This window comes from Pongo abelii, chromosome 1 (genome assembly GCF_028885655.2).
Source record: "Pongo abelii isolate AG06213 chromosome 1, NHGRI_mPonAbe1-v2.0_pri, whole genome shotgun sequence".
NCBI classification, from domain to species: domain Eukaryota; kingdom Metazoa; phylum Chordata; class Mammalia; order Primates; family Hominidae; genus Pongo; species Pongo abelii.
Window position 1 is genome coordinate 153945131 of NC_071985.2, and position 22260 is coordinate 153967390.

A 22260-nucleotide genomic window follows, 5' to 3' on the forward strand; every position below is an offset into this window, starting at 1 on the left:
CGGCATTAGGTTCCTACTATCGGTCACCATGAGCAGAATAAATACACTTTTGGAGAACGGCTTTATTGTCAACTATACACTAATTTCCTATATTTAAATGTGTTTAGTGTCCAGAGGTATGGATGTCTGATTATTCTTACATGTATAGTAATGACCTTAGAAGCTCACTATCATCTAGCAGGGCAAATACAGTTATTTTCATTTAACAGAACTGATCCCCAACAGAGTTAAAGCCTCTACTCAAGATAAAAGCTAGAATTAAACACAGGTCTTCAGAGTGAATACTTTCCATTGCAAACTCCAACCTGTCCAAGAACGTTTCAAGGAAATCCTGTTTAATTTGGCACTTACAGACAGACCTAAGATAGAACTAATCATGGATCTGACAAGATCTAACATTGCAAGAGGAGTGTTCACACTGGTGTATTTCATCAAAGCTACAATTAGGTAGGTAGCTTAAAGTGACTTAACTTCCATGCGTTATGTTATAGACCAAAATCAAGCTCTAAGAGATTGTTGTGTATCTTTCAAAGTTAAACATGCTGCAGTGGTAACCAAGGGAAAACTGTTAATAAAAGTTTAGACTGATAGTTCAATATTCTTTTGAGAATACTTTTTTTAAAATATGCTTTTCTTTCTGGTAATTAAAACATTTTTTGGATTGAAACTTCTTTTTTTTTTTTTGAGACTGAGTCTTTCTTTCTCTGTCGTCCAGGCTGGAGTGCAGTGGCGCCATCTGGGCTCACTGCAAGCTCCGCCTCCTGGGTTCATGCCATTCTCCTGCCTCAGCCTCCCCAATAGCTGGGACTACAGGCACCCGCCACCACGCCCAGCTAATTTTTTTGTTTTTTTTTTTTTTTTTTTAGTAGAGATGGGGTTTCACTGTGTTAGCCAGGATGGCCTCGATCTCCTGACCTTGTACAAGATCCGCCGGCCTCAGCCTCCCAAAGCACTGGGATTACAGGAGTGAGCCACCGTGCCCGGCCGAAACTTCTAAATGTTTTTTTGTAAGTAATACAAGACAATGAATCCAAAATTATACATTGATTATCTGTATTTTCCTTTAAAAATACAGACTTCTTCAAGCAATACATTTTTAAATGATTTTATTTTTACAAAGAGCAATATTAAAACTATAAGTGTCAGCAGGGCGTGGTGGCTCACGCCTGTAATCCCAGCACTTTGGGAGGCCGACGTGGGTGGATCACGAGGTCAGGAGATCGAGACCATCCTAGCTAACAGGATGAAACCCCCTCTCTACTAAAAATACAAAAAAAATAGCAGGTAATGGTGGCGGGCGCCTGCAGTCCCAGCTACTTGGGAGGCTGAGGCAGGAGAAAGGCGAGAACCCAGGGGTTGGAGCTTGCGGTGAGCCGAGGTCACACCACTGCCCTCCAGCCTGGGCGACAGAGCGTCTCAAAAAAAAAAAAAACTATAAGCATCATTAAACACCTTATGCTCCCCTATACACTATCATTTTCTTGATGAGAACAATGAATACACTTTTGCCTTTTAATAAAAACACACATGCAAAAGAAAAAAATGGAAAACTGTTTTTTAGATTCAAGTGTTAATTCACTTTTGCTAATTTTAAAGCAATGTCTAGGAAAAAGTGATATTTTTAAAGATTGAGCTGTATTTTATTATCTTTAGTATAAAATTAAAGATGAAGCAAGTGTGGCAGATATATGGAGTAAATTATTTTAAAAATAAGTGCTGTGTTTCAGTTTATAGCTCATCTCAGAAAATAATGTATTTCTATATTTATGCCTTCTGAAGTTTGTCTCTATGTATGTACATTGAAGCTCAACTTCTTATAACTGGAGAAACTGGTTTCACATAAATGAATTCAGATCATTGACATACTTCCAATTGTATATTACCAAACTGGGCTTATTAATTTTTTCTTTCAGAATTACTCCTCATCCTATCTTTTGTATTTTTGTGAATGGTTCCCACCTTCTCCCATTCATACAACTAGAAAACCCCAACATTCTCTTTGTTTCAGCCTTATATCTCAATTTTAGTAAATCAAGCAGACATCAATTTGTCTTTATCTAATGCTTTCCGCAATCTGTCCCTATCTCTCCATCACAAATATGCCTACCCTTGTTCAGGCATTCATAATCTATTTCCTAAACTCTTCATAGTTTATTTTTGCTTCCTTGCCTTTGGTATGCCCTTAAAATCCATCATTTGGGTTCTTGCCAGTGATTCACTGAATTGCTTTTCAGTTTAAAACAAAAACAAAAACAAAAACAAAAAATCTTGAGGAAAAAAGTTATCAACAAAGTCCAAAACTTCTTTTTTATGGCATTTAGGACTTTTAAATCACTTTTTCAAACTCCGCGAATAACAATATCTGATGACTCCTCATTCTTGCAACAGCCTCCTGAGTGCCATGTCACTCTAGAAGCAATATAGAGAACATGGACTGTGAGCTTATAGTCTGGGTTCGAATCAAGGCCGGTCACTTAGACCAGCTGTCTAAGAGCTGCTGTGGACTTTGAGCAAGTCATGCAACACCTTTGTTCCTCATTTGCCTCACCTATTATGGTGCCACTCTCAGGAACTTTTGCCCACATTCACCTAGAAGGAGTCTGGGAAAGTGCTATGAAGAGCCAGATAAATGTGTCAACACATAAGCACTTGTGACTGCTGTTAATACGTAAGTCACTTTGTGGTGTGTGATTGTGACTAGTTTTAGTTGTTTTTCCAGTAGTTCATAATCCCCCTGGAGTCCAGGGGCTGTGGCTGTTCATCTTTCTGAGGCTGCTCTTTATATAAAGTAAATTTGCACTAGTCACTTTTTAAACAGAACAGGAATGGAATGTGACAAAGGTGATCTGACTATTCAAAGGTAAAATGGCTTGTGTTGATGGCAAAAATATTAGTCATTTCCTTTCTGTAAATCAACTTTATTTAAACTTACATATAATACAATTCATCTAACTTATATACAATAAAATGCACCAGTTTTAAGAATACAGTTGGATAAGTTATGACAAATGCATGCATTCATGTAACCGTCACCTCAGTCAAAATATAGAATGTTATCATCACCTCAATTTCTCCTTGTGCCTTTCTGCAGTCAGTCCCTCTCCTGCATCCCAAGCCTGGGCAACCATTGATCTATTTTCTGTCATGATACATTAGTTTTCTCTGCCAGTTATTTTTAATTTTTTAAGCTAGAATTGTTTCCATGTTCCAATGTGAACGATCTCTTTCTACATAATCGACTTGTATATTAACATGCAAAGGATATGATGCACCAATTTTTCTGCAGATGTAAGGAGGGACTACAGGTGAATTTTACCTGAAATTGAGTTGATAATGGAAAACACAGTCTAACCTAGACACAATAGACTATATCCTTATTTTACACGATGCAACCCCGAGTCCCAGCAAGGTGGGGCCTGAGCACTGGCATGCCGCTTTGCATGGATTCAGGTCTCTTGACTACTTCTTGACCCATTGTTCTTTAGGAAAATGTATTGGCAAGTATATTAAAAAAAGGCTATGTCTTGAAATTTAGGTGTCAGAGAGAACCCCTAAAACCTATTGAGTTTTGGATGCTCCCTCTGGAGGGGCTCTCCGTGGATCTCAGAGACCTTTGTTTTTTATGTACTCACTTTTAGGGTGTCACTCTGGGAGCTGCGCCTGGGGACAAACTGATTCCTCAGTGGGGCTGTAACATTGCTCAGGGTCAGTGGTCACCAGGCAGGGAGCCCAGGTGGCGTGGGGAAAGGGGATGGAGGCCGGACGTGGCCAGCGGACTCAGGGCTTGACTCACACACTCACACAAAAGAGGCCGGAAAGTGTCCGGAGGAAGCCGGCGCGTCACGGAGGACGGATCCGGGACCCTGCCGCGCCCGCCCAGCGGCGCCCGGTCCCGGGTCCACAGCCGCACTCACCCCGCCGCGCTCTCCGCCACCGCCACCACCGCGGCCACCGCCAATGAAACGCCTCCCGCTCCTAGGTGAGTGCTCAGCGCCCCTGGTCGCCGAGGTCGTCGGAGGGACCAATCCCTTGTAGGGGACTGGATTTTTGAAGAGGTGGAGCTCACATGGCAAGTGTATTTGGCAAAATCTCCGAGGAGAATTGATTTAGTACTTCTCAGGATGTTTTTCTCCTTGACCTTTCAACTCTAAAGTTGAATATTCCAAGGTCCAGGGAATGTTACCTTTTTATTCCTCTTGAGGAAGTGTCCAGCATCCCCTTTCACCTTTCTTCTGTTCTGACCCGAAGAAATTTGGGAAATCCAAACCATTAACACCCATGGGAGGCTTCCTGGCATTTTAAGGGGATTGCCGGGCCAGATTTGAGCTTCATTTTGACCATACTGTGCAGAAAGATAGTAAATGACATCTCCGAGGGTGAACTAATTCCGGCTTAGTCAGTATACATAGTTATTTGCCACTAGGATTTAGAACAGAATACTTAAGAATCTCTTGGTACCTGATAAGGACAACTAATGTTAGATGACTGTTTTCAGAACAACGACCTCATGCTTCATAGCTGTTGGTCCTCAAGACTCTTGAGAAGGCCTGGTAAAACAATAAAAAAGGAACCTTCTGTACTTTTCCTTATTTTTTCCTATCAGTCCACAACATATAATTTCCAAATATATTTCAATAACTCTGATGTATAGTCTTCTTCCTTGTTTTGTTTCTTTTTTTTTTTTTTTTGGTCACATTTGTGTGCTATTCCATTTCTGGAAGATCAATCTTTGACAATAATGTTGAGTTTTTGTTTTTGTTTTTGTTTTGTTTTTAAATTTCCCCTAATGGAAAATAAAAACAGTGAAATAAATTTTATTATGAATAATTGAATTGAAAACAATTGAAATTGAAATTGAAAACAATCATTAGAACACAGAAAAAAAAACAGCAATTGCATCTGTTCTCCTAGATAAGATGTCATCTTAAAATAACACAGATTTGAATTTGCAAAAACCCAAATACTCAATTTACCTTCATTTCTACACAGGATTACTCCCAGAGGAGGGAAATTGCTTTACAATCAGGCAGTTCCCTTTCAAAGCATCTCACCTCAGAATGAAGGGTAACACTTAATCAACATGCTACACTGATCTGGGAACACAGTTTTTATTATAAAGCTGAGTAGTTTATTACATTTTAATTTCATTGAGATTTACTTGATAAAGGTTGAAATTGAAAAAAAAAAAAAAGCCTTCATCTTAAAAGTAAGTTTTACTTACTTGCTTTTGTGCTGTAACTTAGCTAAGTGCTCTCTTGGGAAAAATTATAATCCATTTATCTAAATAGAGAGGATAATTTATGCTTATTATACTCTAATTCAACAATGGGGAGAGGTGTTTGTTTTATTTTTTGAAAAGGTGTATTTCTCTATTTTATTTAGTGGTTTTTTCCACTTTGTTGAATTGTTCCTATACTCAAAATTGCACCAAGACACCTTGTCTCCCAAATGCAAAATGTGAAATACGCAATGGAATTGAAGCCTGCTATTGCAACATGGGATTTTCAGGAAATGGTGTCACAATTTGTGAAGGTAAACAAGCTTTATTACTTGTTTTGGATTATACTGTAAGATTAAATTCTGATGTGAATGCTTTTCTGTCCTCCAGAAACTAACTTGTTTTGTGTTATACTGTTTAATTTCCTACCATTTAAAAAACGCTTAAGTAGCTAAACAGTAAGTTTGACTTCCCATGTCAATTTATACTTGTTACTGATTTTAAAAGACTTCATGCATATCTTATTTTTTGGTGCAAATATTAAAGATTTCCTTTTAGCTCATGCTGGAGATCCAGGTGTAGAGGGCATAGTCAACAGCTTTGGGAACAAAAGAGTTCACAAAATGTATACTGGTATGTATTGCCTTCATATAAACTCTTTACATGATACTAAGTATGTAAGTATTTGTATACCTATATGGTATATGATACCACATATACAGGTACTTGACTGCCTATATTTGGAGACAATATTAAGAGATTCATGGTTTTCTCATGCATACCCTGGGCATAGGAAATGACAAGAGAAAGAGAGAATTTTGAAAAGACATCATCTTTTGAAAAAGTAGATTATAATCATAGAACTTTATGCTACTGTCCAGAGACAGAATGCCAGAAAACATCCTTGTGGGGTGCAGTTTAGCCCATTGATTTGATCAGCAGAACACCATCTGATAATCAAATTTACATTATTTCGTGTCTGTAGTTGTCACCTCTACCCCTAATCTTCCACTCCCGCTAACACCCTCAATCTTTTCAAATTCATTTTCAGTAAAATCTAGTTTTAACTGGATCCATAGACCAATGTTCTGTGTAGAAGAGAGAGAGAAAAAAGTACTAGGTCATACAAATTAGTTTTAAAATATAATTAAATAGCAAGTTAAAATTATAGCTGTGTGGTGTTATGCATCTAAATGTGTTTAAGATAACATGAACTTTTTCTAATTAAGCCAGGATATTGTATATTGTTAATATTGAATGTGTTTGCTTACAACAAAAACAAGTTGTATCTTGTGATTGAATTATATAGGCTCTTTAAAAAGATTAAATATGCAGTGTTTAGTAAGACCAAACTTCATCATAATTAGATTGAATGTTTAAAAAATGTACAACAAAGCCACAGTTCACTTAATGGTACATTAAATCAGGCGCTTCTGCTTGTATACACAGCCAGAATTTGTAATATACTGTTTTACAAGAATTACAAAATTTTATTCATAAATAATCTTAGAAATGTATTGTGTATTTAATTGAACAGCATTATAGCAAGTATAAAGTTGAGTGACCTTCAAAATACTGCATCTCACAAATTAGTGTGCTTTTCCACTAATCATTACAAATTGTACCATAGTACTTCATAACCAGCATTGCCTTTTCATTATTTAGATGCTTTTCAATTGTCATGCTTAGCATAAGTAACATCAAAAATTTTTCACATTTTGGACCTTTAGCAGCCAACCAGCTTATAATCACATTTCTAATGATTTCTTTTAAAAACACATCTTCCATTATCTAATGCAGTTGTTTTCCCCCTGCTGCCTAAGTCAATAACTAGCTAATAAACAGAAAATATTTTCCATTGGAAAAAAAAATTCTTTAAGACCTTTTGGCCTGCAATTTCTTTTCACACACAACATAATTTGTAATGGGAATTTGTTTCTTTCTTAGGTTCATGTTAAACTTAAATTCCATTTCTGTTTTAAAAAAACTCCATACACACTTATTTTGATATTTATTATCTGAGATTTGTAGTGTCTTCTTAAAACTGTTCAAACAGTGGTTTTCATCTTTTTCACCTTTTATTAATTCACTGACAGGTTTTTAACCTTTTTTTAGTCAGGATAGTTAATATACTCTTTAGAATTAAAACACTATATTCCCAACTGCTGAATAGTCTAGGTTATATTTTGAGTTTTAAGATTCTTGTTGACATTTTCATCTCTAAAGAGATTCCTCACCTTTCCTATCTTTCTCTAAGATTGGTATTATGTCAAGATGAAATGACTGGACAGGAGATTAGCTACAGAGGATGCCTATTTCTTGAGGAATAGAATTTGTTTTCTTTTTTCTGTCCTCAATATCGCCATTATCATAAAATTTGTCTCTCTCAGAGGTACCAAAGAAATGTTATAGTAATAATCCAACCTCACTAAACATATTAAAAGAGCAAGTTTTGAAGAAGTAATTTATAATTTGTTTTGCATGGTCCTAAAAAATAAGCTTTAATCGTAGTGAATTTATTTAATTTAATCATTTTTTAATTCAACAGATGTTTATTAAGCACTTTGATCATCATTATCATAATCACATCAACATTAGAATAGCTAATATCTACTCTGTTCTGAGTCCAGAAAATTAATTAACAGAGGCCTTATAGTCAAACATATTGATTAAGAGTACAGGCTGTGGAATCAAACAGACTTGGATTCAAGTATTAGCTCTACTACTTGTTTGGTTGGTTGACCCTTCCTAATTCATGTTTATTCTACCTAACAGAGTCATTTCCTAATAGACATAATTTATCATGTAACTCAGCTACTTAATACCTGCCAATGGCTCTTCTTTGTCAACAGAATAAAGTCTAGGCCCTTAACATTCTGACTTAATTCCCACTGCCTTCTCAACAAATATGCCCTCTGATATATATCTGGCGTGAAATTCTTGGAACTCCTTTAAAAATATCGTACATGTTCAACTTCCAGGTTTCGGCCTATGAGTAAAGGGAATAATTAATGGCCAAAATGATTTTTCAAAACATTGTATGGTTATAAACTAATATATGGGGAACATTTTTTCATGAGTAGCATGGAGTAAAGACAATTTGAAAACTTTTGAGATGTTTTGAGCAATAACAAGCTGACTGTAATAAATGCATTGACTTTCAAGTTGTTACTTCTCATTTGGATGTATATGTTCCATTATTTGTTGAAATATATATGAATAATTTTCATGCATTTATCTTATAAACATTATAAGTGGAATTAACATTAAGTGGAATGGAGAATTCCACTTCCAAAGGAAATTGCTAATGTCTCTAACCCTAAAGTAACAAAGATAAACCTAATATGTTACTGAAACAAATCCTAGAGGTAAACCAGCTTATTCAGAAAATATATTCGTAATGTAATTATTAATGCAAACTTTTTTTAAATAACCATTACAAAGCAGAAAAACAATAATTAAAAGATATCAGTGCATTTTGAAGAAGAGACCAAGCATTTTCCTCTATGATAAAATAACATAACTACCTTGAAAAAATGAGAAAAAGGCAAAATCATTTACTTATTTTAGCATTTACAATATTTATCGTATCCCCTTCATACTAGACATTTTCACAAAATGATACCCCTAAGCAATTAGCATAACAACAGTATAATTTTCTTACCTAAAAAGATTGTCTGTCAGCTTATTTTTATCATATCCTAGTGAATTAAATAATCTGCTCACCAAAGTTAGTCTATTTATTCACTGAGATAATGTGTTACACAAATAAGCAAAGTTGAAGTTCACAAGTTGCCTTAAAATTGTATAAATATGTATCTTATGTGAAGGTACATACCAGAATATAGAGTTTATCAAAACTATCTGCTTCAGGTCCCTCTGGAGAAGCTATTTTTCATAGTAGCTTCTAAATATTTTGTTTTTCTTTCTTTTTTTTTGTCTTAGGCGTTTTAAAAATATTTGTTTTCAGTTTTCATCAGACATTATCGGCTCTCTGGTAGTTCATCTGAAACTTTTCTTGTCCTTTTATTTTTAAGTATTGAAATTTAGGAGTAGTCAATTGAGTTGAGTAGCACCCGGACCAGCATTCATAATTCATTCATTCCTTCCTTCCTTCCTCCCTCCCTCCATCCATCCCTCCATCCCTCCCTCCCTCCCTCTCTTCCTTCTTTCCCTCCTTCCTTCCTTCCTTCGTTCCTTCCTTCCATCTTCCTTCCTCCTCCCCTTCCTTGCTTCTTTTCCTTCGTTCTCTATTTCTTGTTTTTTAAATTACAATCCTCAAAAGGAGGTGGCTCCTGATTTTCAGGTAACATTTAAGGATTATTTCAAAAGTTGCAAGTATATATCTCACTAATATTATATGTATGTTTTGCTTCATGTACAAGATATGTTACTAAAAATCTTAGGCAATTTTTATGTATCTCAGAGGAACTTCTTAAATGAATACTACAGCAAACTTGAAAAAGTATAAACTCAGATATGCTACTGGAGAGTCATGTATCAAATTTGTTTAAAGAGAGGTTTATATTTCCTTGGGGTTTCTGTATTAAATGGGAAATGTAACCTCTTTAAGAAATTATAGCCTAAATTAACCCAGGGTTTACCTTCCAGGATCATGATTTCTGTAAACTTCATTCAAATAAATAAAATATCTTGCAAATTTCAGAAATTCTTTTCTTTGTACTAGAAATATGATCTCTTTTCTCTCTTCACAAGAAAGGTTCTACAGTTAGAGATAACTACCACAATAATTAGGTGGAACTTCCTCAAAAGTATCCACTCAACAATATTACACATTCCATCAGTATATAGAAAGAAGAAAATAAACCAATAAACCATTATAAAAACTTTCTTTAGGTTAATATTTACTTTGAAAAGAGAAGGAAAGGGGCTTGTGTGATCTGAGTTTTGCTGATTAGTTCCATAGTTTTAAAACCAAAGACTTCGCTGACCTGGTTTATTAAGGTCAACTTTACAGACTAAGTTTTAGGAATCATTTTTCCAAATCATCTTGTTTCATGTTTATCTAACAGGATAATTACCAAGAATTAATCAGATACAACTAAGAAATTTCTTGAAATCTTAGAGTAGGGTTTAATATGAACATATGATTTTGGATTTTCCCAAGTAACCAATAAGGAAACCTAATTAAAATTTTTGTTCAAGTAGAAACCTCATTTATTTTTAATCAGTATTATCTAGATGAATTCATTGAATATTTAGAACCAGAAAAGTAATATCAAGTAACTAATAGGATGAAGAATGAAACTGAAATAATAAAAATGAACACAGAGCTTCCGGGTTCTAATTTTAAGAATAAACATGCTATGCAAAATTGTATACTAAATCAATCTTAAATAAGACTTTGCACAATATATTTTCTACTTATGCACAAAAAAATGCCTTCTGAGTTGACATTATTTAAATGTTGATTTTTTTTCCAAATTAAGAATACCATTTTCTGTTTATACTTCAGGCTCTACCATCAGTTTATAAAGTTGATAGGTAGATGATAGATAGATAGATAGATAGGTAGATAGATAGATAGATATAACTATAGATGTGTATTACATAATATGTATTAGTGATAAGGGATCAATGACAATAAAAATTGAATATGGTTTTCCTAGAGCTTGTGTTCATTTTGTATGCAAAGTGAACACGGTGACTGTACCATCTTATATTACCTGTTCTGCCATATATTTTGAAGCTGCTAGGAATGTAAAACTAAATAAAAATTGTATTCTATTTATTTATTTATTTATTTATTTAAGATGGAGTCTCGCTCTGTCACCCAGGCTAGAGTGCAGTGGTGCGATCTCAGCTCACTGCCAGCTCCGCCTCCTGGGTTCACGCCATTCTCCCGTCTCAGCCTCCCGAGTAGCTAGGACTACAGGCACCTGCCACCATGACCGGCTAATTGTTTGTAAAAAATTGTATTCTAAATGTGGATTACCATACATTTTAATTCCTGTTGCTTTTCCATGAAAATTCTGGTAGAAAGGTGACTAAAGAAATAGTAGAGATAGCACTTCCAATACTTCCCCCAAAATCACTGAGTCCAAATTTTCCGCTTTGTTTATTATAGTTCTACTCTTTTGTCAATATTTTAAGGTTGCAAACCTTATTTTGCAAAATTGATGACATTTCTGTTATTCTGGAAACGTCAGTTGTCTATAGTCCCAATTTTTAGGGCATCAGCACACTTCTTAGTAAACTCCTGGTTATTTTAAAAGTAAATTATCCAGTCTTGTACTTATCTGTGTTCCCATTATTTCTCTTCTTCCTTATTTACTCTCTTTAATTATTAAGTAAGTTTCAGGTTTGCAGCTTAATAAAAAAATTATATATTGATGTTGATTTTAGTGACTTCTGTGAGCTAGACACTATTCTAAGCACTTCACATGAATTTTTAAATTTAATTCTCACAATTCTTCTCTGAAGTAAGGGCTGGTATTATCCCCAATTTATAGATTAAGTAATTTGCCAGAGAAAGTATATACCAACAATTGCCTCACATAACCCTCAAACTACTCTGTGATGTAGGTCTGCAAATAAAGAAAGTGAATCTCATTGAGATAAAATGAATTATTTTAGTTCTACCCTACCCCCATCTGCCTTTTCCCTGCTACATTATCAAAACAATCATATATATGAAGATATTTTAAGAATCTGGCTGGGTGCGGTGGCTGACGCCTGTAATCCCAGCACTTTGTGAAGCCAAGGCAGGTGGATCACCATGTCAAGAGATAGCGACCATCCTGGCAAACATGGTGAAATCCCGTCTCTACTAAAAATACAAAAATTAGCTGGACATGGTGGCACATGCCTGTAGTCCCAGCTACTCGGGAGACTGAGGCAGGAGAATTGCTTGAACCCAGGAGGCAGAGGTTGCAGTGAGCCGAGATCGTGCCACTGCACTCCAGCCTGGCGACAGAGCAAGACTGTCTCACAAAAAAAAAAAAAAAGAATCAGTGGAAGTTTTAATATCTTGATAAAATGCATAGGTCAAGTACAAGAGTTTAACTCCTGTTCATCAGTCCCCATCAAGATAAGTGAATTGAAAAAAAAAAAAAAAAAACAGCAAAATCAGAGGGAGGCCATGAGAAGTCCACAAATTAGAGTGAAATTCTCAAAGCAGTGTCGAATGCCACAAAAGGGGGCAGTTCAATGCACATAAAGAACCCTGCAGCAAAGAGGCTGGCTTTTCCCTGTGGTGGCGGGATCCTGTCCTCTTCCCAGAAGTGGAGAGAAATCTAGGTGATTGTTTGAGACATTGTTTTCCAAAGGCTACACAGATTGGACATTCTATTCCTCATTGTTTGTCGCCAGATAAAGTCAAGAAAATACTCTCAAAGAAAACCTGGTCATCTGCCTGGAAGCAACTCTTGAGAGTGAAAATTGATACCACCTTTCTGTCTTCTCCTTACTGATGTTACCTAGAATAATGCCTCAAAATTACTGTACCCACCTGCGTTTACAGAGAACTCTGAAATCTCTTTTACTTCAGAGATGGTAATGGCTAGCTGGCAAAATCTGGAGCAAGTTACCTGTGATAATCAACATTGTTTTTTTAATTATAAATGTGAGAGTCATTTAAAGATAGTCCAATCATTGAGGAAAACTGAACAATATAAACACATAGATGAATAAATAGAAAAATTTGCCTGAAAAGCCATACTTTTAGGTTGAAGAAAACACTCTGATTTATATGCTCAAAGACATTCTGGAAAATTTTGCATCCAAACAATTACAAAAATTTAGAAGAGGCTTCTATGTACAAAAGAACTATCACACAACAAAAAAAACTTATTACTTTGATATAACCTCAAAACTTTGCATGGCTCAACCTCTTCCACACTCTTTCTCTAATTCTTCTCCTTTCATAGGAAGAGGTATCAAGATACAAAGCTGCTAAAATTGTCAGTAATGCAAGCCAGTGCCTAAAAACCACCATAAGATCGAGGTTAAAGTTTCCCATTCCTGGGTTTTCTGTCTTGCAAGGGTGGTTGCGGGATAGAACAGGGAAGCTGCAAATATTCAATTTATTTATGTATCTGTGGAAGATACACCAGGACAGCATTAGTCAAGATATTCTTGAGCGTATCACCTCAGTACCATTCCCCTTTCTATATCCCAATTTCAATTCTTTTAATCTTTTTTTTTAATCTAGGTCCAGACCTTTTTTATATTCCTCCTGTGCTCTATCTCAAAGGTTAACCAAGGTGATCATCAATGTGTTTTCTGACCCTAACTGCATGATTTGCCTGTGATTTTTACATTGAAATGTCATTAATGCAGTAATGGAGTCCATACCTGCTAATCATTGCTACAGAACCTCTGCTTCATTTGATTGAACTCAAACTCATTTTGTGACTCACTTGTAACTTTCGTTGTTGCAATAGTGTAATCATCTCTTCCCTGTGTTGTGTGTTTACCCCAAATGGTTTCCTGAATTCATTGGCTAATTTGATTGTTCCTGCGAAACAAACCTAAAGTATTTTTTTCACCTGCTATAAAATATATTTATCTTCTGATAATTGATGAGATAATGTACAACAATGGGCTGAAAAATAATCATCCCAAATTGTAGAGCTAAAAAGCGAAGATGGAATATAAGACAGCAAAATGGAAAATAAGAGAACAAAACTGAGAAACAGAGGACCAAGCATGGAAGGCCTAATATTAATCTAATAGAAGTCTTATTGAAGAAGGATTCAGGCAAAATTTAGCAGAGGATAAAATAAAAGACATAAATTAATTTCCCAAAGCTTAAGAAAGTCATGAGCCTTCAATTAAAAGAAACCACAGAAGACCACTTACCTTCTATGGAATGTGCCTGTGCCTTCACCTCTCAGTTTATGTTTAAGGAATATCCATTGATATCCTGCTATAAAAGAAGAGTATAGTTTACTTCACAACCTGTCACTTTTATTTATACATTCAAGTTTTTTATAATCTTTATGTCCTTAAGTAGTAATGGAATATATTAGCTGACTTAACATCAGGCAGCTCCATTTCTAGAGCCTAGGCTAAAAACCTACTCAAATCATGAGAAGAGAGAAAGTATTTTTCAAAAGGACATTTGGGTGACTGTTATCAGGAGGATGAATAGATGCCATGCAGCCAGAAAGGCAAGTGACCACTGCAAGAAAGTTTCTGTCAGTCCCTTCAGTTCCCATTTCTACATCCATCTACTTTCACTTAACCACTACTTTATCTTTTTCCTGAGACAAATTCTAGTCTAAAGTAAAGGGAAATCTATTAGAAATCTTGTGGTATATCATATTAATAATAAAATAATTTCTAGATTAATCTATTATCTTCCAAGTTTTAATTATCGGACTCCTATTTTATATCTTATGCTCCAACAACCAAAACCCATCCTTACAAATTGAAATCCCCTTGGTATCCTATGCTCCAGTGACTAGATTCTCTAATAATAAATTTTAATGTTTCTGTGCTAAAGTCTCCAAATTTGTTACGTATATTTTATCCCTGTCCTACTAAGATTCCCATCGTAAGTCACAAAGAGCATCCAAGCCTCAGTTTCCCTTAAATGAGCAGATTGGACTAACATCTTTATTGATGTCCCTACAGGGTTTAAAGTTATTTGATTCTACTATTGTAATACATTTATTTGAACTGTAGTCAATTTCCAGTTCAACCAATTCTTGAGTAAATAGCCTTGATTTTGGACTCAATTTGAAACATGAAAATGAAACAGATGGATTTTGATCTCTTGCCTGTAAGCTCAGTGCCCTTTCCACTTTATTGCACAGTTCTGTTAAACTCTGATCTCTGGAGCTGGCATGACCAATGCAGGAGATGCTTTATCTACTCTTTGTACTCCTCTTGTCTCCACTTATGACCTGGCACACCATGATACTCTTTCCTGATGAGCCAGGATGTGACCTGAAAGTTCTTCTCCCAATATTACCAGGCCAGTGCTACAAATCAGTAGAAGTTGGCACATAAATGAAGCATTGTTTCCATATTTTCTCTAGTGGTTTCCTCCCTCAGAAGGAATTTCTGGATCAATTTTCTGAGACCCCTCCTGCATTACAATGCTGAAAAGTAACACATTAAATATCATATGATCAGTGATAGAAGTACTATATTGGGGTCACTTGAACCATTAAAAGTAAGTGGAAGGCTGTTACCTCCATAATTTTTATATTTGCTCTCCTATTGGGAAGGTTTAGTCACTGTGATGTGTGATTGAGAGCACTCCTTTGAATAAGATGGTGCACAAATCCATTTAAGGGACAGGAGGGTTGTAATTCATGTGATTTTATAATTACCACGTAACTAACAACTAAAACAAAATGGTATATAGTGGAACTGATCTTTGTGTTGCAATTCCAAAAGATCTTTGCTTAACGAGTGTTTATGTTCAAGAATGGTAAAAGTAGAATTGATCAGAGAGGCAGTCGTCTCAGCTAGGAAGTAAATCCAAAAGCCACGTTTATTCATTCTGAGGGTAATATATATTGCCAGGTATCAAAATAATTTTGCACCAGGCTCAACTAATGAGGCAGGATGATCAAATGTATGTGTGCTCAGAGGACAAATTAGACCCTTTCAACACTGGGACTATTATAAACCTGGTTACTGTCCAAGACTGGATTCACATGCCACTTTCTTTGCAAGGCTTTAAAAAAATTTTATCTGTCAGTAATAATTGTTTGTTTTTAATCATGCTCTCTAAAGTAATTAATCCTAGTAATGAAAAAATAATTTCATTTTATTTTTAAACTGATGATGGAGTCTGCCTGCTTTTCATTAGTGACTGGGAAATCCCAGCAATGACTACCCTTTGAGGAGAATGGCTAGTTCTTATTTTTTATTGTAACCTTGGAAACTACAAAAATCCAGTCTACAAAATGCTACAATTGTGGTTTGTTGATGTCCCATTTTTATTGTTCTTTACCTATGCTGAATTTATTGAAAGACCGTGAATGGTATTTCCATTTGCAAGAATCAAGCACTTAGATCTGATTGAATGTCATATGTTGTATAAGGCTGAAATGGGATTACTTTAGATGTAATCCCATCTCAAATATTTTGCTGTAAATACAGAGCATCCATTATAGCCAAATGAAAAATTTGCATAAATGATCAAACTCAGTATCATAAACTTTACATTGGTTTGCTCTATAATATCTTTGTTTTCCTACTTCATTTTAAGGGATGAACTATGAAAGTCTGAATTTTCATTGACTTATTTATTGCTTTTGTGAACATTTTCAGGAATAAGGAAGTAACATTTGCTAAGACAGAGTTAGCTGAAATATTGGCACTAATGCCTTGTAATGGTCTGTTTTTGAGGCAGCCTTCAGAGTCCCAAAAATCGCTTTGCTACTTTCTTTTGGATCTTACGTATCAAATATGATTTTGATTTTTTCACAACAATTCTGCGAAGTGTAAAATCACTGGCACTTAAAAAAATGAAATTTTTGGCCAGGTGCGGTGTCTCATGCCTGTAATCCCAGCACTTTGGGAGGCCAAGGCGGACGGATCATGAGGTCAGGAAATCGAGACCATCCTGGCTAACACAGTGAAACCCCGTCTCTACTAAAAAAATACAAAAAAAATTAGCCGGGCATGGTGGTGGGCACCTGTAGTCCCAGCTACTTGGGAGGCTGAGACAGAAGAATGGCATGAACCCAGGAGGTGGAGCTTTCAGTGAGCCGAGATCCTGCCACCGCACTCCAGCCTGGGTGAGAGAGCGAGACTCCATCTCAAAAAAAAAAAAAAAAAAAGGAATTTTTGCTTAGAATCATATTAGTACTTTAAGTTATTTTTAATTACAAAAATAATTTTACTCCTTTTACTCCATGTGTTATTCATAATGCTTGTCTCACATTTATCACTCACTTCCAATGAACCAAACTTCATAAATACAACTTTATGTAGAGCTAAATTTATTCTTCAGTAAACTATTTAAGATGAGGTTTTATAGGTTTAATCATTTTTTACATTAGGTGTAAAGGTGAAAGACTTTATGCTGTTACAATTTCATATTTAAAACAATTTATTTTGTTTATTATCATGCTCTAAATTTGATTAAAATGGAATGCATGATCACATAAACCAACTGGGAAGAAATAAAGTATTCCTTCTCTCTACAACTTTAAGTCATTTTATGAGAACTTTTGCACGCCCAATATATAAAGATTATAAATAAAATATTGTGTACATCCTCAAAAAATGCTTGGTTTAAATTAAAAAAACGTATTTTAACCCTCCTTAAGTGTTACTTTCTTCTTCTGGAAAAGATTATTTTTCTACTGTTTAGCAGTGTTACAATCAACTAAAAATTACATGTTTAGGAGAATGTAGAAAAAAATAAGTTAAGAAATTCTAAATGTATTATCCAGGATAATTTTCTACTTCCTTTCTGCCCAAGATATAATTTAATATCCTCTGTTGTATCAACCATCAAACATCAATTGGTCTGAAGTTACATAGATTTGTATAGTTTGTTAGTCAGCTGTATGACAGAACACCACTGTACAGTATATATTATATAGCTTTTGTATAAAAGTATCAATCATTTGGATTGATAAAATCAAATTTGTCTGGCATAAAAATTGTGATTTTTCTGAATATTAAAACATTGAGGCAAGATTATTGAAATATTCTTGTGTCCTTAACTATTTGGTCCATTGCCATTGAACATAGATGAAAAGCACCAACATTAAATTATTGTCCTTTTATGTGTAGTTGTGAGTAGGATAAGAATGAGAGTATTAGGAGGAAAAAAAGTTTTCAGGGCTATTGGACTATAGACAACAAACTCTAACACCTGAATCTAATAGACAATATTTTATGTTCAAGTCAAAGAGTTTTCATTAAAAATATGATTATGTTGAGTGTTATTCGTCAGACAAGCTCAATTCCTTGCATGGGATTTATTGCAAGGTAATGCTATTTTCCATATTAACATGATTTTTCTGCAATCTTATGTTCAGATACGTAATTGATATTACCAAGAAACCCGGATTAGTGTACAGTTTCATAGATTCTCTTTATAATTGTTTAAAAGTTCCCAAATAAATTGCTGAAAGACAGAATGTTAAAACTGTTCAAACTTTGTACTTATTTTAAGGAGGAAATTAACACTTTGGTCCTTTATTTGCCATGAAAAGAGATAATGACTTCTCTAGGAAGATTAGAATCTAACCAAACATTGTAGTCTAAATATAGCATACAAAGTCTTGTGCCATTTGTGAAAATGCTATCAGGGAGAAAACCCAGTGACTGACTGACTGCACTGTATTTTTTAGGTACACAGATTTAATTTAGAGATTATGGTTTGAGAATAAAATTTACTGTATGAGTGTTTTTGGCTGATAAGAAATTGATTTTGTGACCTTGGTACACATTAATTGAAATATCTGGCAATGTGTATCGACGAGGTTAAAGGAACCATACATACTTGGAACCATATTATTCCTTCACACCGTACTAGCAAGTTAATCCCTTTTTGCCATTAGAAGGATGTAAACTACTTTTTGCTACTATGGGAGCAGAAATAATCTCCTTCTATTGAATAGCAAGTAGGTTTTGTGTAACTAACATTATACTTAGTTGGTTGACTATATTGAAGGTGAAGTCTTTTAATTTGTTTAGGAGTTATATTACTCACATATTAAATATAGTATATTATATTTTCACATATTTCAAAGGTTATATTTATTAAATCTTAAATATGATAATATGTGCTGATAAGCATATTGAGACTTAAAGGTTGTTATTTCAGTTATTCACTAAATTTTGGAATGTAATTTTAAAGGAGTTACAATACAGTGAAAGTACTAAATTGTCAGCATTCTCCATACCTTAAGTGTTAGCTTATTTAACCGATATTGACTCTAATTGTATTTACACAGGAGAAATGAATTGCAGAAGATAATTAAAACAAATTGTGAAATTTGTAAATTCTGCACAAAGAACACCAAAATATGTACTTCCCATGAGGTTTTTGGGGCTTGATTAACCAGATTAGTTATCTATACAATAATTATCCAGACACATGCACTGCACATCTTCACTTATTTCTCTTTTGTGTATATAACTTCAGAACCAAAATGTAGGTCATGCTTATCAGCACTTCGTGCTTTTGGCCCTCTGAAGGACAAGAACACATACATCGTAAGTCTTAAAGAATTTAATATTAAAAACATAATTGAAGTTGTATTTAACATTTACAACTAGCATGGGGAAGGAATGTGCTGCTGTCTTTTATGCATTTTTGATAATTAAAGTTGACATGTACAGGCAACTAAATCAGTTTTCATGAGATTGAACAGAAGCTGAGGTGTTTCTAACACTTGCTTGAGAGTTTTGCCTTTGTGGCAAATTATTGATATTTTGAAATAAGAGAGTTGTATATCCTTTGTGTCAGAAAGGTTCTTATGCCAGATTTCCTGGTGCCATATGGAGGATAAGTTCTGAAGATTATTTCTGGACCTTTATAAACACAGAAACCTATTGAGAATATTTTTAAAAAGTACAACAAATCTCTGTTGTATACGCAATGCAGAAAGGCAAGCAGATGCTTGATTATAGTGTTATACTTCTTCAACTAATGTTATGTTCGCTGCAGCAGTTTCCAATGGAATATCATGTGGAGAAGAATGGTCTTTTAAATGTGTTTTGGTCTTTGAATTTCAGTTTATTTGTAGACAAATATATAAAAAATTTTCAGTAAAAGCATTAATTGTTGTTTTATAGTCAACAATCCCTTTATACTTCTCCTTTGAAAAAAATCAAATGGTTGCTTTAAGAATAAATAAGTATAGCGTTAATCTGAATGTAAGCAAGTCTTTAGATTGTAATCCATAGGAAAAGTTGCACTATTGTGTTAAGAAAGTAAAACCTAAGTCTTATCAATTATTGGTGATACCTTTTTAATAGAAGATTCCAGTGATTCCTAAATTGTAAACAGGGGACTTATTATTAGTAATGCCTTAATAATTCCATATCAATTTCTTAACTAACGAAAAAAAATTTTCTTCCAACAGTTTAAAATTGGATAGGAATATGACACACTTAGAGAGTACAATTAAAAATAAAATTCTGAAGTATGACAAGTGCTCAAAATTAGATATCGAGTACAGATAATAAACATAGAAGGGAAAAATGGCTTGTTTATTTCAAAATAGTTTTGAGGATGGAGCACTATGATGGACATCCACTGAGGTAAAAAGGATCCTCAGCTTTTTTGATTCAGAAATGAAATATTGATGATTTCAATCAAGATTGATCAAAACCTGGTGAAAATATCCTGATAATCAATGGGAAGTAGAATTACAGCTTATTGTGAGAGTCAGGGCCTTGGAGGAAGCAGACTTTCTAAAGAAGCCATCCCTGGCATCGAACCCTGGTCCTGGCATCTACCAGTTTCTACATCTGTGGATTGTAAATAGTTTTATCAGCAACAAAATCGTTTTTGAAGACTAAAGATGAAAATACAATTAAAGCACTTAGTTATAACCCCAGCCTTATAGAAAGGCTTTAATAAGTGATAACTGTTACATTGTAAATCTGTCAATCACTTTTTGACAAAATTGTTTTTGATGGGTTCAGTCTCTTTCTACTTTCCCAAACCATTCAGGACACCTGATTAAGATCATCTAGGCTGCAAGATTCTGATGCTAGTGTTACACAGACAACAAGATGCTCTTCTGCTTTTCCCAAACTCCACGAACTACAACACATAACAGGCACTTTGGTACATACCTAGAAGAAGAACATATTACTCCCCATTCTTTACCAGTTTACTAATCTTTAACTTATATTTTTAGCTCACTGTGTCCAAAGGAAAAAAGAACAGAACAAAAATTTATTTAATTATTAAAGTAAGAAAGTAAGCTTTCTTTAAAGAATAAGTTTCTTTAATTTCCTTTGTACCAATCACCTGGTCAGTATGGTGGATGACTGTATTTAAAGTAGAAGCATGTTTACAAAGACGATCTGTGAACTAACTTTTCCTAAATCATATGTATATCAATACATTCAATTATCTAAAAAAGATGGTTAGCATTGAAAGCATGCTATGATATAAAGTACAATAAGAAATAGATTTTGAAAGTATAAATTCTTGAAATAGTTTAATGTGAATATTTATCAAAATTTGGAAACAAATATATTAATATCTATCACAGTTTTCATTTCTTGAAAATAATGAAATTTACACAGAAATTGAACAAGCGTCTATATTACAAAATTTTAAATATTTTTGTTTGGCTTAACAAATCTTTTACTGAAATTAGTTACTTAAAATATACGAAATAAATGATAGATGACAGATTTTACTATATATGAAGTTTCTTTTAATTATTATTATGAAATTTGTAAAAAGACTTGCAGAATACTTCAGCATAAAGCTTATTAGAATAGAGAAGTCCATATATATTTTTAATTCTGGGAAAAATGGAAGAAAAATCACTTTGCAGGGTGGAAGGATTGAATAATTAGCACAACTTTGTTTGTTTTAAAGATGAATTTAGTGTCCTGCTTCTCAAGTGATTCATGTAATCTCCAGGTAGATTCTTAAACTTTGAGAAAAATCATAGATCTGTAGACTCACCTTGTGAGACATCACTTAGGATTTTCAATGCCTAGGAGAAGTGATGTGTGTTCATTGACAGAAACTGGTTGAGAGGGAAGATTGGAATTACTCTGTCAGGGTTCTGCTCTTCCATGGCTGTTGAGGCATTCATCAGTGTAATATTTTATCTTGAACAAAGACAGATTTGTATGGACATGTATCAAGACACCTTCATTCAGTTCAGCAACATTTCTGAGTTACAGTTTAATTTATGTTAACTGTAGATGATCTAATATTTGTTCATTGCATTTGAACCCTCTGTAGTTTTTGGAAACTTTTCCAGTAAATGAAAAGTAGAGAGCTAAATATGAATTCTATAAAGGAATCCTTTTGCAACTAAATCTCAAATTTATGTTTTCATAAAGTCAGAATAGATGTCTTAACTCTTGGCCAGAGGGAGAAACTCCTGCCTGGCTCTCCT

At 34.4% G+C, this 22260-nt stretch overlaps 1 protein-coding gene across 1 annotated transcript in view; it reads left to right on the top strand.

The window, feature by feature from the left end:
- Positions 1 to 3674: 3674 nt before the first annotated feature.
- Positions 3675 to 22260, top strand: part of ADGRL4 (adhesion G protein-coupled receptor L4) — a 118401-nt gene continuing 99815 nt past the window's right edge. The window contains exons 1-2 of the mRNA XM_024234598.3: positions 3675 to 3979; positions 5383 to 5532. Of these exons, the coding sequence (XP_024090366.2) occupies positions 3958 to 3979; positions 5383 to 5532 (172 nt within the window). The 5' untranslated portion in view covers positions 3675 to 3957. The remainder of the gene's footprint in view (positions 3980 to 5382; positions 5533 to 22260) is intronic.